The following is a 19,430-nucleotide window of genomic DNA, read 5'->3' on the forward strand; positions in this document are numbered from 1 at the left end:
TAATGATTGTCTGTCTGTCTTTTGTTGTGGAATCAAACTGAATTATGTTACAAAACTACAAGGTCATCTAAGAAGAGATACCTCACTGGCTTTTTTATGGTGAAAAACATGCATCACGAAAATAAAACACTCAGTTTGTAATAATGTCAGTTAGAACACTTGACTTGCAACATTGTAATGTAGAACAGTATGTTGTATTGAAACAATCTCAGAACAGTATATTGTATTTTACCCATAAGAAATTAATGGAGTGGCTCTCATTGGATCTCCCTGTATTTCAAACCTTAGTTCACAAATGTTGTTAGTTCTTAATGTTTGCATCTTACACGTTTGTACTTTCTACGTTCACAGCTTTATAGGCATTGGTTACATACTATAACAGCCATTCTGTACAGTTTACAATTTGGTAGATGAGACAGTTTCTGTGCTTTTATATAAAATTCAGTTTCTAGTACTTGGAACCTTAAATCTTACTATGATACTTTTTAAACCTGGATTGGAGAAACAGGGAACATACAGGAACAATTTCTTTTTTTGTTATTAAAAATCCCAATTACCAGTAAAGATGCACGTGGAATCATCTATTAAACTCAGGCTGGTAAGTCTGCTGGATCACTATAACTGTGACAGCAGATGTGTTATGATTTTGTTCAATAACTTGTATTAAAGATAAGTTACTTTTCTTATTCTATTTTGTATTGAAGTGTATGCCTTTGTATCTCAGCATGGCTGGTATGGGTATCAGCACTTTTATTGATAAGCAGAGAACAATATTTCGACCTTCCTAAGTCATCTTCAGGTTAACAAAGAGGAACAAGAGTGTAAACAGGTTCAGGATTATAGGGGCCGGTGCAGTAGGATGTTAGGTTATTAATTAGTATAGGTATGAAGGTGTCCCTTTATATTGGTTTAATTTTGGTTTTAGTTGTTCCATAGGTGGGGGTTATTTGATTTTGCATTTGTTTATATTTGTTTCCCTTAGTATCTGGGTATTGTCTATGGTTATTTTTTTTATTTGATTTGCAGTATTTGAAAATGTGTGAAGGTGTTCTGTGTTCTTTGAATCTAGTTTCCATTTTTCTACTTGTTTCTCCAATGTAGAAGTCATGGCAGTTGTTGCATTGTATTTTACAAATTATATTGGTGTTGTGTTTGTCGGTGTAGTTTGTACATAGTATGGACTTTAATTTTGTACCCGGTATACCTGTGTATCAGAGGCTTTAGAATAAAACAGAAGAAAGATTCAGGCTGCATATTCACACAAGTAAATAATTTGTTGATAGAATTATATTTTATTTTCGCTAATTTATTGTCAGAGTTGCATTTTACATTAAAAATAAGAAAATGTGATAGTTCTTATTTTATTAAGATTAAACTTTTGTAAGCAGTATATATGAAAAGTTCTCTGCTATTTCCTTAAACTTCATTTCAGAATCTTACACTAAAATTTTGTTTATACTTTAGAAAGATTTACAATAATAAATGTTTTTGTCTTTCTCAGGACCATAATGTTTTATTCCAGAACCTAAACATTAAATGCTCACAATTTTGAAACTTCAGAGAAACGGAATTTTGTATTAATTGAAGAGGAGACATCGTCTGATCCACTAAGTTATTCTCTCTCTATGGTGGACCTAGGACTTGGCTCAGAACGTTGACCAGAAAGTTTCTGTTAACACAAAGTACAACCCCATTTTCCCTCCTTCTCTTCTATATTTGTTTGTGTACACATCAAGATGTTGCTGATACCATTTCAGAACTGGTTTAGCAAGTTAGAAACGTATCGCTGCAACAGGGATAACTGGCATTATTCCTTTATTTGAGTTTATTTTGAACCTCAGTGTAAGAAGACGTTTTTTTATTGGCTCTAGCATCTTTATTTTTTATGTAATGCTGTAATTTATTCTTTTACCATGTCTTTTTCACTTTTATTTTAGTTTTGTTAGATAATTTCTTATATTTGGAGGTGACATTTTAGTAGTTTGTGTGTCACACTGCTTCAGCTTTGATACTATATGATCAGCTGGCCTGACTGTTGAAGTAAAGTATTTTTACAGTGTGTAATATACTAAAACATGTAAAATTATCATTTTAATAATCAGTGTTATTTATTTCCAAGCTCTGTTTTGACTCCAATTAATTATTAAGACTTAGAATTCTTCACTGCCACTTGTGGCCATATGTATCACATTAAATTGTTTAACTTGTATTATGTGAGCTTTTCTTCTTGCTTTGTACAGTGTTTTAAGATGGTTGAACTTGAAATAACAAATTAGGCATTTGAAAATCAGAGTTGATTTTACATGCTGATCATTACATTTAGTACTCAGTGTGTTTTTTTGCTTCTTCTGGATCTCCACAGTATCTATCATTCAGTGAAAGATCCCACAATGTCAATGGTTACAGTTAGTACTTAGAATGTGTTTTGTACTTGTATATTTCAGTGAAAGATCCCAGGCTTTTTAAGTTCAGATTTACTCAAGGAGAGAATATTTCTGATGCAGTGATGTTACAAAATTTGTTTTGTATGTATATACATGTCTGTGTTTGTGTGTGTGTAGGTAACACTTGATCGTGAGTTCTAAAAAAGACTGTAGAATTAACGTTTCTTTGATTTAGCTAATATTCTTCATATTTCAAGTTTTTCTCAGACATTTTTTGGAGGGGGGAGCAGAAGTCAAAGGTTTTTTTTTCTCATAATTTCCTGTAGATTCTGAGGTTATTTTCATTTGTACCTGGTGTTTCAAGTATATAAGCTTTCTTTTATTATATTCTTTTAGCATTGTGAAGAAAACTACTTTTTTCTTGTAATGGTGTTGTTTTCTGTCACTCTCTCACAGAAGTTGTTTTATCAAAAAAGAACAAGTGAAAATGAAAGGATTTTTTGTCTGTTTTAGAGACATGTTCACAGTAAAAATAAGGAAAAAAATCTTTTATAGTTTACTAGACGAGCCAACTTAAGATTGTTAGTGGCAAGATAAAAATAACTAAGATAGCTTTTTAGTTCAGAATTAAAACTATCTCTTCCTTCTCTCTCTATTCTTCTTCTCTATTTGTTTGTTAAGAACAATACTTAATCAATACGAGTAGTTTTGTTAGAGTAATCATACTTCAAGTTAGTTTAAAAAAACACTTCAATAATTGATATAAAACATCTGTTTATCACACTTATTATAACTTGTAATCATTTACCAATTTCTTACCCACCCAGTGTGGCCAGGTAGTTAAGGTACCCAACTCGTAATCTAAGGGTTGCGAGTTCAAATCCTCATCACACCAAACACGCTCACCCTGTCAGCTGTGGTGCATTATAATGTGACAGTCAATCCCACTATTCATTGGTAAATAAGTAGCCCAAGAGTTGGTGGTGGGTAGTAATGATTAGCTGCCTTCCCTGTAGTCTTATACTGCTAAATTAGGGATGGCTAGTGCAGATAGTCCTCATGTAGCTTTGCACGAAATTCAAAACAAACCAATTTCTTACCAATGTTTTTATTGTGCTGAGCCAACAAACAGTGTAAGAAATTTCTTTGCAATATCGTGTCTTAAATCTACAGTTGTAATTCTCAGTGGCAAATAAGGCTAAAAATCAGGTTCTGATACTCACAATTTGCACAGCATTTTGTAGCTTTGAGCTTAACAACAAACAAGACTAAAATTGTAACTTTGTTGCTAAAGGTTCAACATATTTTTAAGTAAGCTGCATGTAAATGCTAATGAACTGAAAGAAACAGAATTGTCACAATAACTGTATGTGCTTGGTTTTTAGTTAGACAGTCCTCCAAATTTTCAATAACAATTTCAATCAGTCCTTACTTAGTTGTAAGGTCATCTCTAAAATGTTTTACAATAGAGACTCATATTTTTCCTGTACTTTCTGTTTGTTTGTTTTTTAAGGGAACCATGTGAAATTAAAAAAGGATACCTCTTCATTGAAGTTTATTATTTATGTGTGTGTGTGTGTTTATTTGTATTTAAAGAAGACAACACTTTTAGAACTGTAGCTTTTCCTGTTTATTTTGTGATATTTTGTTCTGCATTTATCTTCTCTTTCATAGCATGAGCATTTTGCTTTATCTTTGTATATGTATAGAAAACCTTTGACTGACAGTTCACTAACCAGTGAGAATGAAGATTTGTCCAACACATCTTGTGTGATTCAAAACATCAAACTTTTAGAAATATTTATGATGCTAGTATCTGAAATTTTTCTGTATTTACCTCTTGGTTTTTTGTTTTTCCCTTCAGTTTTGTACTTGTATTTTATCAGTAGTCAATTTATTATACCATGGTTTGTTTCAAAGTGAGCTGTTATCATTATTGAATTAAATATACAGTTAAGAATACTATTAAAGTAAAGAATATCAAAGTTAATACTTGAAAGTATGCAGAAATGAAGTATTTGTCTTAACTAAAAATCATGAAATGATTATTTAGAATCGTAATTCTCTCTGTCAAAGTGAATTTCTTGAGTTATCACCCTTGGATTTTTTTTCAGTGGATGCTATTACTGGTGGTTTAAGCACTCTGTCAAAGTTCAAGGCAATTATAAAGGTATTAAATTGCCCAGGTGATCATGCACAGTTAGGCTTCACACTGTTTCTGTGTGAATGAGGATTGTTTGTACAATAGTTATGAAAGCAACACATCATATGATCCTGTACAATTAGGCTTAACATAAACGTTATTTCTGCGAGTGAAAAATATTTTGAAATAATTATGAGGTTACATGGAAGTACAAAAATACAAAAATGTTACACATCAAAGATTCATAGAATTATCTTTCCAAAGTGAATAAGTTTATTTAAACTGCTGTAAGTTACATAACTCACTATAAGGATTTGATAGCTGTACTTTGGCTGCTAACCTGGACCATCTATTAACCTTACTTTTCAAAATAATAAGCACTTGTTCAGAGAAATAGGTTTTTTATAAAGGTGGTAAAATATGAAGATGATTTAACCATCATTTAAACAAGCCTCGTTAGAAGTTAATAAAAAAAAGTATGTTTCTTTATTATTTTGGTAAGTGTTGGTAGATAAGAATCCTTTAGTCCTAATATTAGGCTTATCCAATAGTGTTCACACTATTTTGGAATGAAATGAATTGAAAACGTAGATATATTTAAACTGTCTTAAATATAATAATATTAGTAAGAAGTTCAACTACAGCCTTTATTTTCTGTCTGCAAGTCGTTGACCTTTGCTCTTAAGTCCTCCCGCCTGGCAGAAATAAGTGAAAGCCAAGATACAGTCTCTTCAAGTAAAGAGAAAAAATAGAGAACTTAAAAGTGATGTGAACATTTTACTAAACTGAAAATGTATCATCGTGTTTTGAAGATACTTTAAATTCATTAACACTACCTTCCCTCAGGTTTTTATTTATAGGCATCATGAAGGTGGAAATTTTTCATTTGTGTTCTGTCCTGAATATCTTTCAGGTCTTGTTTTAACCTCTCACAGTGATATTCACCAGACTTTAAGCCCATAAGAACATGTTCTGTTTGTGTTATAGAATATTCATACTAGATCAATATCAAAAGGACCATAATACCTCAAAGTTTTCACTTCCGTAACCATCTCTCCTATCATTTACAGGTAAAAATAAGTGTTGAAATAAGTTTCTTATGGTGATATCACCTTTGTATTAAACAGACAAAAATGTAAATATAATTTGTTGTTTACTGTAAGATGTTGGAATACTAATTTGAATGTGGTATCTTGAATGTTTTAATTGGATTTGTAATTAATATTGATAAATAAGATATGGTGTTTTGTTTCATGTGAAACCACACCTGGTGTGTGTAAGATGTAATACTTTCTGATACAAGACAAAGGTTTCTAAATACTGGAATTGGAGTAACATGTCGTGGTAATTCCAAAACAAGTACAGTGTCAGGGGTTTACTAATACGTATATCAGATATTTATGTCAATAAGTGGATCCCAGTTATATCTTACCATTTATGTACACCCATCGTTTTTTGTATTCAAAGTACATTTACTCATGTAGGGTTTCTTTTATATGTATATTGTTGGCATGTTCCCAAATGTGACTTCATTTGAAATATTATTAATTTAGTGATTTGTTGAGAAAAATGTTTGAAAATTAGATAAAACACAAACAGTTACTGTTTACCTCAAGTTGAGCATTGTTTGTTGAAGGTAAAGTACTTCCAAAAGTTAGAGATTCCCATTGAATATGATTCATGGTTTACTTGCATTAGAATCCTGCTTTCTTTCCTGTTCTCCTGCATCTACCATCAAATGTATAAAAGGTTGACCACAGATAATGTTATTAGCATACTTGGTTTGGAGCTAGCATTAAACCATGCTCAGAGCGTATTTTAATATCAATGATGTATTAGCAGTCATCAAAATGATACTGAACCTTAGTTTCCCCTTACACAAGAGTCAGGGATACAATGATAATTTTGTGTGGCCACTTACAATGCTAGTGTCTTCTGTTGTTTTGAAACTTTGATTAGGACACTAAATTAAGTGTTAATATCAAAGTACAGAACTGGAATCACTAGAAGGCATTTTGTTTCACTAACCCTAAAAGTTTCAACAAATGTTTTTATTTATGTTATGATTGCCTTATTTTAATTCTACTATTATATTCTCATTTGATGGGTCATACACATCAATATATTCTTTATTACAATGTTCTAAAACGTTTTGGTATCTTTTTTTCAGAAATAATGACGTTATTGATTTTGATGTCCTGTTTTAACATTTCGTTTTTTGTTTTTTTTTGCATTTAAAATTTAATAGTACATGTACATATATCTAATATTATTTTACTTCTCTTGTATAAAAATAACATGCTTTACAGGTGAACACAGTCCTACTTTATTTTATAGGGTAAGAATTCAGTGCCATGTCAGACTTCAGTAATTGTATGGTCCTGTTTCAGTGTAAAGTTTCTTATTTTCCTCTTGGGGCAATAGACTAAAATAAGTCCTATAATTTGCTTCTGTGCTTAAGCAAGGTAGAGAGAAATTTTAAGTACTTTACATCTCATCTGGACGAAGTGTCTTCAGGGGATGTTGTAGCTGGTCAAGCTACACTGAAAGGGCCATCTGTACATTGTTTGTATAGTATCTGTACTTATTCTTGTGACAGTGCATCAAATGTAATTAATTTAAAACAATTTTACTATCATTTGCATTAAGAGTATGGAAATAAATTAGCATTTTTTTCTTTAACAGTACTTGTGTAAAGTTTCTTACAGTAGACTGTCAGATACTTTGACACTCATGTTGTGCCTTCATGCAGTTTCTATAACATTTTACTGCTACTTTTCATATTTTCTATAAGCAAATATATTTTGACCCCATTTTTATTATGCAGTAATCTTAATATTCTAAGGGTGAGTCATGAACAAAATTTATAAATTCCACCATACTACAAGTGCTATAAACTTCTATGTTCTAACTCCTCTCCCCCCACCTTATTATAAGATCATTTTTAGTCTCCACCAAGCAGCACTGAAACATCCACCTCAATCTAGCTTGTTATTACAGAGTGATCCCTTTACTTTTTCTGAAGCATTGAAAAAATAATTTACCTGCCAAACATTGGTGAAACATTTTAACACATTTGGTAGAAAAATGAAAACTGTCAGAATTCAACCACCAGTGAAGGTTTTTCTCCACTGTGTACACAGTTGTGATGTTATATAAACTACTAGAAACCCTCACTCATTTCTACTATCAACAGGTAGGGTGTTTCTCCTTCTATTATTCCATAGTAATAGTAATTAACAAATTAGAGGCCTTAGCTTTAGAAATGATACGCTACAAACATAGAAAACATTTTATTGTTAAAATAATTTTTTTTATATTTACAATAACAACTCTATATCTCTTTACCTTCATGGATGATATCCAGAATATAATGTAGCAGAAAGCTCTAAACCACCTTTACAATACATAACTGACTTTGTTCTGTTATGTATTAAGAACTTTGTAACAGGGAAACAAAATCTTGAATAATTTATTTATTGCATTCAACAGATGAAAAATTGAAAGGTTTACTATTGACAACAGCCATCAAGAACAACCTTGTTCCACACATTGTATATAACATAACCCAACACGATAAGAGTAGAAACCATCTGCATTTTATAAACATATATAAGGTAAAATTTAATGACTCAAGGATGAAAATTTTTCAAATCAGATTCAGATGGAAAAAATTATCCATCATATTTTTGACGTTCTCGGTATCTAGCAATGGCCCACATCCGTGGTGCTGCTGTGGAGTAGTTAATCATTCAGTATAAAGTATTTATTCAAATCAATATACTTCAAGTGAAATCTCTGTGGATGAGCTGATTTTATATTATTTATCCATGGTATCAAATAAAACCAGACTGAGACACAGTCAACTCTTCATCAGATTCATTCAAGCCTCCTGTGTCAATGAAACCCTTCAAGATTCCTAGGTAAAACTATCTGTCAAGACCATACAGCTTTGTAGACAATAACCAGTATCTTTAGGGCATGTTGTAAGGCTCAGCTCATAAATGCACTGAACCAAGAATATTTTAATCCAGTTCTTGACTCTACTGCCAACATTTCAACTAAATATCAGAAACAGATGCATTTTACAAGCTTATCCTGCATAACAGAAAAACAATCACCTTTCATACCTGAAATATAACTAATCAAGGATAAGTACCCATTCCTAATCTTCTAACATATCCCCCACTTTGTTCTACTGACAGACAGAGGACAATATCTATACTGTGTAACAACCTGTAAAGAAAAACTATAATTCATTACATAAAAAAACAGCCTTTAAAGAAAATGAACAAAAAATTAAAACTATCAAGGGAATGGAAGCAATCCACCACAACTGGGTGACTTACCCAAGTAACACAAACATGATGTTCCTCTTAGACCCATTTTCAGTGCCATAATGCAACCAGGTTGCTTGTGACCTCTTTAATTCCTTAACCAAAATTATGAATGCACTAATGCGTAAATATATCTGAAAACCCTCTGGTGTTTTCATCAGTTTTGATAACACCAATTTATTCTCCATTCATTTTAACTTTGACTCGCATCTAACTTTAAAACAAAGTCTATGAACATCTGTTCTCAGCAACCTCTTCATGAATATTTTAAAACCTAAGATTACAAAATGCTGAGTTGATGAAACAATTGTTATTTGATTTTCTGGGTTATATCTTGAATATTTCCTCCATCACTTAAGTTCTATAATTTCAAGATATAATCCATTATGTAGTTAGAATAAAACCCCTTTTTCTTGAAATACTTCCTTTGTCAATATGACATCCATATCAGTACTGCTGTTTTTAGGAAACTTGCCCACACTACAGGTCCAATCACCCCAGAACTATTAAACATTGGATTATGTCAAACTTGTATGTAACAAGAAAGACTTGTTACAAAGAATTAATCTTCAGAACCAATGGATACCCTTCCAGTTTCATATGTACTGCCAAGAAGAAAAAGATTCCACAAGACCAGTGTAACACAAATTGATCACGTCTCTATTGTACATTCTCAAGCTGAGAAAACAACTTGAAAGGATATGCTAGAAGTTTCTTGATAAAGAAAAATGTCTACTAAACATTCTTACTAATGTAAAACAACCCCAAGTCTAAATAAAAAACTCTTCCACTATGTACCATATTCTTGTAGTAATATTGGTGGATAGAACAATGTGACTAGACTAACACATTGAGGTAAAATCAACCTCAAGTGAACAATATCACAAACTGTCATCAATGTAGAATTTCAGGCAAAGTTTAGCACTGGAAAGAGAAAATGCAAGAAATTCTAAATAATTATACCAACCTGAAATCAAGAGGCAATAGTGTACAGTTGCGATGATGATGTCAGTGTTCTCCTGATAACATGTGCCAATCACACACAAGCCATGCCTACAATGATCTGAAGGTCTCAGTCCAGAAGCTGAAATGTCATTTAATTTTCTTTTGACAAGTGGTTGCAGTACATTAAAAGTATCAAACCATTGAAGTATTTGATGTTTAAAGTCTTGTTGCAATAACATTCCTATGGTAGTCTTTAACAAATTATAAATTGAACAGAACATGAGGTTTCACAAATCAAAAAATATAGTAATTTAATTACCTCAGTTAATTTGTCAAAGTAATTTTAAAGAAGTAATGTATGAATTACATGAATATAATTTAAGGACAAGAACCTATTGGTCTGTCTAAGCCAGGGGTCAGCAACCTCTTTCCACATAGTGGCCAGAGGCCATGTCTGTGAATGGATGGAAGGCCACATTAAGTTACAAACTTGAATTATTTTTTAGAACCACCGTGGACCAGGTGGATGTGGTATTTAGTTTGAGGACGGAGGGCCAGACCAAGCCTGTTGGTTATAGAGTGCTGACTCCTAATCTAACTGTCCCATCCACTATACTAAACGCTTCAGATAAAATACTCAAAGCCAGCCCCTTACCATTCAAGTATTTGTGAAACATTCCCTAATGTTAATTGCATCTACCTACCACTGTTAGTAAAATAAAGCTGTTTTAGTTGCCAAAAATTATATTTTGTCCTTTGTCCAGTTGTTCTCACCATTAAGAAAAAATGATACATAAACACTATAATTTCCTTTAACCATTTTAAACACCTCTATCAGACCCCCCCCCAACTCTTCTTTTTAGAAAATATAACAATTTCAGAGATCTTAGCCTATCATTGTTGTAGCTCTCTTCTGAACCCTTTCCAATAATTCCTTTTGTTGCAGTGGATTTTTCTAATTATGTCTTAAAGAGCAGCAGACATTCCATTACCATGAATTGATTTTGAAGACTTTAAATTGTAAGTTAACCTATGATCAAACTGCAGTAATGACGTATATTTTATCCACAAGTCAAATAATGAATTAGCTTATATTTCAACATTGGCATAATAAACCAGACTGTTTTTGTTGGATTCATCAGGGTCGTATATTGGGTAATAACCTAGTCTTAAAGTGGATTTAACACGATTGAAAAAAAATGTAGTACACAAGTAATCCAACTCTGCCGTAGATGTCACGTGTCCTTTGGGCTTGTAGAAAGGACTAATTAGCCTTAAAAAAAAGCAAACGGTGAATAATATGGCATAGACAAGCACGTAGGGTAGTACATAATTTGAGAGTCTGAAACCTCGAGCCTCAACCCAAGGTCGCATAGTTTCATAAATGTCAATTATTGGAGTATCATCAGTGACAAAATATGCCTCTCCAGCAACTGTTTCATCCTCACGAAGAGTATTTTTGGCTTGGACGTGAGCCCAACCAGCATTTCCTGCATATGTCACTTGGAGTCTCTCATCGACACTATGGACTCGTTGAAGAACATCTTTTCTCTTCTTGGCTGCCTGCAGTGCACTAATAACGAAGTAAGAGTCCTGTTCGCCATAGAGCACTGTTGGCCTGAGAGCTAGTGTGCGTAAAACATCTTTCCCTGGAAAAAATTGACCATGAAATAGTTCAGCCTGAGTAATAACAGGAAAAACTTTAAAATAGCACAGAACTGAAGGTTTGTTAGAAAGATGTCTATTTCTTATAAAACTAAATTATATTCCATGTAACAACTGTTATGAAGAATTTTCAAATTTCTTTTTTTCAGAGGGGTGTTAAACTAGCTAGTAGAACAGAAAAATATTTTTAAAAACTTATTGATATACGTGATGGCTCGCCCATCTTAACCTGGAGTCCCTGTTAAGGTTATCAGAAACACTGCAGGAATATGATTCAGCTAACATGCTTTGCTTAACCTTCAGTTTTGTCCAGCTACACAGAAAATGTTTTATAATCTGCCTTCTCGTGGATTGGAATCAGAACATTTCTGTTGTTGGTCATGACAAGTTACGGTTTTCAACATGATTCATAATCAATTAATTAGAAGTTAACTGCACTTAACACCTGTTTCTTCTATACCATTATAAATAAATCCAAAATTTGGGGGAGAACCAGGTCTCCTTACAGTAGAAAAATATAACTGAACATTGACTAAAGTGGTGCTTTTAACTTTGTGTTGATCGTCACTTACCATTGGGCAATCTTTTTCCATTTGCTTCAAGAACAAGTTGTTCAGCTTTCAGCTTGGTCTCACCATAGCCATTCATCAAGAACACACTAGATGCAGGAGCTGTGGTTTCTGTACCATAAAATATGTGTTCTTTACCTATGACGACATCCACCGTGCTTGTGAAGATCAACCTTGGAACGCTGTTTTTGATGCAAGCACTGATTACCTTGCGTGTTCCTAATAATAAAGCCACACAAATAAACAGTGAGAAATAGCATAATAATTCACCTTTCTACTCATAGTTACACTCATTCCTGTATTGGCACTTAATGTGTATACTTTATGAAAATGTTAGCACGATACATACAAGGCAAAAGTAAATATATGGTTTTCTTTTTAAGACATGCTCAATCAATTATCAAATGGTTCTTTTATGGAATAGTACGCTTGCTGTGGATGTACATGTTTCATTTACAATTTCTAATGTTTTAGTCTGACAAAAAACATGGTTTCAATTGTTGTAATATTTTTAAATAATGGTAAAGTAACTTTTACTCTACTTTGTAAATTAAAATACAGGAGTTAGCTTACAAGTTCTTATCAAGATGTAATGTTTGTTGTCAAAGTTACCAGAAACATAATTAACCACTCATATAAAATGTTTTAAAAACTTTCATTTAAAAGACAATTCAAATGGGTTGACAACCATGCTTAGAAATTGTTTACCTGATAAGTTTCATAAGAACAAGGAATCTTTACGAAGTGTTCTAGTTCAAATAAAATGGAACATGAAAGACCTGTTAGCACACAAACACAGTCAGAAATGGGTACGGAAATAAGTAACACCTGCTTTTTAACAAGTTAGTATTTGAAAGTTTCTTTCTCATTGTTTGTGCTTTTGTTTTATAAAACAAATTGCACTAATTAACTTGAAAATAGTAGTACGTAAAACACTTGGTTCGTTACCCAATTTTAAAACTTTTTTTTTTTATTTAATTGCCTTAATACATATTGAACTTCCTATTTTGACATTTGTATAGATCGGTCTTTTGACAATTCTTTGCAGCTATAAAACCTTAAAGATAGTGTATTCTATGTGGCCAACTCAATTAGGTTGTTCAGTAAGAACAAATACAAAAGTTATAAACAAACTGTCCAAATCTAGTGATGGTTCTCTGTGTGTTTGCTCATAATGAGACAGGAATTTGGATATTAAACTACTGAGGGAAAAACCTGCCTCTGTACTTAAGCTATACATTTTCAATGCAAAAGTGTGACATATGTTTCACTTTACAAACAGTAGAAACCACAGAAATAGAACATATTAACCATTCCTCTGTGATTCACACTAGTAAGATAAAATCTTCAAACACATGGAAAGTTGAATTTGTTTTTTTGGATGACAAACATCAAAGCATTAAGTCTTCGTTACTTGTATGGCAAGTTTGAAAATATAAAAAACAAGAAATTCTTTAAAAATATCCAGTTGACTTTCATCTTTCGAAGCTTAAGGTTCATTAAAGGAAGCACATAAAATGCGAAATTTATATTTATAATTGAAACAGTTGTTAAAGAGCTAAAGATTATCTCACATCTGACATTCTTTCATGAACTAGTTGCTTGTCTGCAGCTTTTCTAATTGTTCCCTGAGCAATACAGAATATGTCTAAGTCTGATACAACTCATTATTTGATGACATACCTATTCAGAAGTAATTTTATATTATGAAACAAATTAATATTTATGGATATTAGGGAAGGGGGGTTATTTACCTTCAACATTTACAGAATACATCTTGTCCTTGTCAGGAAACAGTCCAACACTGATAACTGCAGCTGCATGGATGACACAGTCCACCCCAACACAAGCATCTTCTATGTCCTCACCATTACAAACATCTCCTTGAATTACTTTCATTGGCTTTAATTCCCCATGACCTTAAAAAAAGTTACTTTCCAGTTATGATAATTAGCATCAATTATGGCACCTGCTATAGTATCAATACTAAACAGTCCCTTAACAACTGTTGTTTGTAATTTAGTAGTATAATACTGCAGAAATACCACTGTGTCACCCTTAACAGTATAAATCAACTTCAAATTAAACAGACTACCATATCTGAAATTTCAAAAGTATTACTGCACTGTTTTTGTAACTGTGAAAATTAATGTACATTAATAAGTCATTTAGTAATTTATCAAATATTACTTCACTGTTTGCCATTTTACCAGAATTTCGGTATATAAAGTCTCGCCTAATTATTTCTGTGACACCAAGTAATAGCGTCAATCAACCTGAGCTAAAGCTTTACAAAGAAAAATCATTCAATACATAATCTTCTACCAAGGTATCTTCACCAAATATTGATTTACCTTACATATATTTTAAAGAAGCAAGTCATTGTGCTATTATAACACGAAGTTCAAACACGTTAACATAAAACATAACACTTTCTCATTTGTGATTTGAACGGTTAATTGTTTTAGGTCACTTCATTGTAAGGAATTACAAAATGTAGATGTTAACGTATAGATTAAAAGTGTGTTAAAGTACCTGCACTGAATAAAGTCACATCCGATCATTAGATATTTCAAAATCTACACTCTTCTTACATTTAACTTAAGTTCTTAGAATTACAGTTTATTTGTACATGTTTAAAACTTAAGAAATACGAACATAATATTTTTAATTAAAGTTTCACGTACAATACACCAATAACTAACAAGTATTAAAAAACATTCATTTTTAGCGTCCCCGTCACATTATCGATTTTTTTTCTTTTTGGAATTTCCATCATACAAATAATTGTTTACTCGTAGTTATGCACAAAGCTACACAATGAGGTATCTGTACTCTGTCCGCCAGGCATATTGAAATCCGGTTTCTAGATTTCTAGTGGGACACCATATAAGGTAAACTTCTTAAAAAAAAAAAAAATATTAACACAATTTATTCATTTTGGTCTTTTTTCTTTATTTGCCATATACTACAACCGTTTTGACATGGACCTATATCTGACATGGACCTTCTGAAAACGAGCAACAATCATAAAAAGAAGAAAAAAAATCTTTTCTCGAAAATTCCAGTCGCTTAACCCTTGTTTCATTTACTTGGCCTAAACTTAAATTTTGCTTATTTTTTCAATGCATATTACGTATTTTTATTCCCAAAGCAACTGTAAAAAAATAATGTGTACATGAATTCTTTAACTATATAATTTAGGCATCGACGAGTCCAACTAATACAAAAATCAGTCTAGTTTCTCGCAACTTTGCGTGCTGTATTTAGTTACTACTGCTATACTATACTTGTGACGTTTTAATCTAGATATTAACTACAGGTCGCATGACGTTATGTTCGAGTAATTTTATAAAACTAGTCCCAGAGTAGCTAGGATGTCCACGAATACAACTGATCGAGAGAGTTTGCAAAGTGTCTACATTATAAATACGAGAATCCTTGATGAGGAGAAACCCACTTGAAATAAAAATGTATCTCACAACAGCTGATATGGGTATTAACATTTTTATTGATGAGGAGGGAACAACGTTTCAACCTTCAAATGTCATCTTCAGGTTAAGATGACCTAGGAAGGTCGAAACATTGTTTTCTCCTTATCAATAAAAATGTTAATACCCATATCAGCCGTTCTGAGATTAAAAAAAACAAAAAACGAGAATCACTGATGCATTCAGTTTTTCAGTTGGTCGAGTTACATTTGTTTACTAATTCAATAAGGTATTTGGTCAATGTTGCTAATAATCGCGTATATTCTGTTTATCGAAATGTATAATTAAATTTACTTATACCATTTGTGAATAAGAATCTGTTAATTTAAAAGTGAAAACGTTATTGATCAACTTAGGCGCACAACCAGGTTACAAGTACAACTGTAAACAAGTGATAGTAGTTAGTTAAGGAAGAAATAAAGTAATTTGTTATAGCTACGTGAATTAAATTTGGCTTTCTTTTCACCAAACTGTTTAAAGGAACGACGTTATAACGCCACGTTGACACTAACTACTTTAATAAGGTGATTTTATCCATTTATAAGGCTTTGTGCCAGCTTGAAATAAACTGGATTGTTTTTTATAAATATTTATTCAAAATTTCCACTTAAAATAGATGCATACACCTAATAATGGCACTATGGTACGCGATTTATGGAACAGCGTGAAATTTTTTATCTTATTTTTTGCATAAAAATATGCAAAAAAGTAAAATAGAATGAAGCAGTCAGTTTAAAAGATTTAATAGAAAAGTTTCTGTTACACTACGTTCAGAAGAAAAAGTAAAGAATACAACGTTTTTTTACATGTCCAACAGTCCAGGACTTTCATGCTTCGGCCTTGATGCCTGACATTAACAAAATATCTTCCTAAGAGCTTATGAAACGTAAGAGAAGTGTAAATACAAATCATTGCCAGTAAGGTTGAATTTCACGTTTAACTCTTAACTTAATTAAGAAGAAAAATGTAGGCACTTACCCAAATTGTTGACATATGGCTTAAGGTCAAACGCGCGAATTTCCCCTACAAAATCATCTCTTTCTTGTAATAATTTGACAATATGCTGCCCCAAGAATCCGCTGGCACCAGTAACAAGTACAATTTCTTTCCGGTCACTCATGTTTAAAATCTGCAACACAGACTTCAGGCTAGGAGACAAAAAATTGGGCAAACCTACTAGACTGAATAGAGGTTATCAATTATACTCGGTTCACAGTTTGATAGTAGCTTGTTAGATAACTAACACTACCAACGTGTTTAATGTGTTTAGAGGCCAAGTTTCAAAGTTCAACACGTATTAAATAACTTTGAAGGTCAATCATCCAGAGCTATCTAACGAAAACTTTATCGATAAAAGAAATGAATTTAACGTCCAAGTGCAAATTTTATGACGTATTTTATAACATAAACTTTAACAGCGATGTAAAAATATACACACAGTGTTTAAAAGATAACAAGAATTAAAACATACGCCAACTATTGTTTGAAGTAAAGCATAAACCTACACAATGGCCTGAATGCCCTCTGCCCGATATGAATATCGAAACCTATTTTTTAGGTTTGTAGTCCGCAAACATACAGCTGTGCCACTAGTAAGCTACTCACCACCACTTGAAGCGATACGAGACAATAAAAACTAATAAAATTATATAAGCCACAGATGACGCTTACACGAAAGAACTGATACTTCTGTGACAACCTAGCTAAGTGTTTAAAAATAAATAATTGATTCGTTTTTGAATTTCGCGCAAAGCTACACGAGGGCTATCTGCGCTAGACGTCCCTAATTTTACAATGCAAGACAAGAGAGAAGGCAGCTAGTCATCACCACCCACCGCCAACTCTTGGGCTACTCTATTACTAACGAACAGTGGGAGTGACCTCACATTATAACGTATCAAAGGCTGGAAGGGCGATCATGTTTGTTGTGACGGGGATTCGAACCCGCGACCCTCAGATTACGAGTCGAGTGCCTTAACCACCTGGCCATGCTTAAACAAATAAACTTCGTACGTTTTTCTCTCATATTAACAGACATTTAAAGACATATCAACAAGCTTCTGATAACTTTAAGGTGCATTTCTTCACATTGAAATAAATACAACTAGATGCAATATAAACTGTAATTGAAGCTAAACAGAAATGTCGAACTAAATACAAATGCTGCTTTTGTTTGGATGGGGTAAAACTTTCTATCAGTTGTGTCGTTATAATACAGAATTATATAAGTACTATTATTTCTTACAAAAACTGAAGTCAATACAGGTACAGTCGCTTGGTTTTTTTTATTAATGTATTTCAAAGTAATTCACAAATAACCGGGAAGATGCAAAATATACATATAATTAAATAAATTTGTGACCTCTTCCTTGCCTTTATTTTTCAGAACATTATTTACTGTTTTGGTTTATTTGTTTTTCAGAGAAAAGTTGCACAAAGAACTATCTGTATGTGCCCATTCCAAGTTACGAAAGACAACTAGTCACTTAGAGGAGAGGTCATTCAAATTTGAACCATGACGAGTTGAAAAACTGACTAATGCGTAGCCTAGCCAGAACAACTTCATCCTTCTAATCCTTACGGAAGCAAGATGGCCAAAGAGCAATAGAAGGTTTGATCTGGAAAAAGCTTGTTATTACGTTGTTCAATCCAAGTCGACTGCCAACTGACTCGGAGCCGAGCCTTGAACACAGGACCGTAGTCCATGTATGGAATAGGGATAGCAGTGAGAGTATATAAGAGCAGACAGATATAGATCTGCAGTGTCAGCGAGGTCGTTCCCGCAAATAACAACGTGACCTGGTATCCAGAAAAACTGAACTGAAGTAAATGATAAAGAGAAATGGACCAGTGTGTTTAGAATATTGACGAGAATAGGGTAAGAACTAACGTGAAGCAATTCCATGTACGTACTGCATAGTTTCTGTGATCCAGGGCAAGAGAAATGGCGTGCAATTAGGCAGTAAACACAGAAACTGTAGAGGGGATTTTGTGTGCAACAACCAAACCACAAAAAACCATGGCAGAGCATATAGAGTCACCTGATTTCAAACCATCTTTACAAATAGAAATGGAAGGACAGTTCAAAAGATGTTCGGGAAATAGGAGGCGATTTGCTCCCCAAGAGGTGGAAAAGAGAACACAGAGGATATACATAGCCCTTGCACACTTGACATATAGATGGCTGATGCATGGAACAAAAATAAGCCCAAAGAGCTTTGCCTCAGGAACCACAGGAAGCACAACTTCTCCAAGACGAAGCTCGGGATCTGGGTGAATATCCCGTTGGCAGCAGAAGTGCATGCAAACGGTTTTGGAGTGAGAAAGGGTAAAACCATTTGCTGTGGTCCACTTAAGTAAGCAACTGAGGGCAGTCTGTAGCTACTTTTCAATAAACTTTATGCTCAATGACTGACACGAAATGTGGAAGTCGTTGACATAGAGACTTTGCAATTGTAGGGGGAAGTTGGCCTCTGATGGCATTAATCTTTATACTGAAAAGTGTAATATTCAAGACACAGTCATGAGGGACCCCATGTTCCTATTGGAAAGAACAACAAAACATCAAACCCACATGGACTTGGAATCGCTGGTTCATTAAAAAATGTTTAATAAAAATAAGTAAATGGCCACGCAACCCATGCGAGTGGAGGTCTCGCAAGATGCCATACCTCTACGTTGTATTATAAGTTTTCTCAAGATAAAAACACAGAAACAAGATGTTGTCACATGAAAATGGTTTCTCTGATTGATGTTTCAAGTCAAATCAAAATCCATGGTGGAGCGCTGTTGTAAGAACCCATGCTCAGCAAGTGGGAGAAAGTTGTTTGATTCAAGGAACCAAACAAGATGAGCATTAACTATCCTCTTTAAAATCTTACAGAGACAGCTCAAGG

At 33.1% G+C, this 19,430-nt stretch overlaps 2 protein-coding genes across 8 annotated transcripts in view; one reads left to right on the forward strand and one right to left on the reverse strand.

The window, feature by feature from the left end:
• The window catches only part of LOC143253780 (G protein-coupled receptor kinase 1-like), a 93,126-nt gene extending 85,917 nt beyond the window's left edge, over positions 1-7,209 (forward strand). The window contains exon 21 of the mRNA XM_076508137.1: positions 1,502-7,209. The gene's annotated coding sequence lies outside the window, so the exon portion shown is untranslated. The remainder of the gene's footprint in view (positions 1-1,501) is intronic.
• A 597-nt stretch (positions 7,210-7,806) lies between these two features.
• Positions 7,807-19,430, reverse strand: part of LOC143253781 (3 beta-hydroxysteroid dehydrogenase/Delta 5-->4-isomerase type 2-like) — a 41,473-nt gene continuing 29,849 nt past the window's right edge. For 3 of the 7 annotated variants that reach the window (XM_076508143.1, XM_076508142.1, XM_076508139.1), the window contains exons 2-5: positions 16,513-16,682; positions 13,798-13,962; positions 12,047-12,262; positions 7,807-11,458 (exon numbers count right to left, since the gene is read on the reverse strand). In XM_076508143.1, the coding sequence (XP_076364258.1) occupies positions 10,899-11,458; positions 12,047-12,262; positions 13,798-13,962; positions 16,513-16,654 (1,083 nt within the window). In that variant the 5' untranslated portion in view covers positions 16,655-16,682 and the 3' untranslated portion in view covers positions 7,807-10,898. Of the gene's footprint in view, positions 11,459-12,046; positions 12,263-13,797; positions 13,963-16,512; positions 16,716-19,430 lie in introns of all 7 variants that reach the window. The other 4 variants (XM_076508144.1, XM_076508145.1, XM_076508140.1 and 1 more) reach the window with 3 other exon arrangements.

The sequence above is a fragment of the Tachypleus tridentatus genome, chromosome 6, assembly GCF_004210375.1.
Source record: "Tachypleus tridentatus isolate NWPU-2018 chromosome 6, ASM421037v1, whole genome shotgun sequence".
Lineage (NCBI taxonomy): Eukaryota > Metazoa > Arthropoda > Merostomata > Xiphosura > Limulidae > Tachypleus > Tachypleus tridentatus.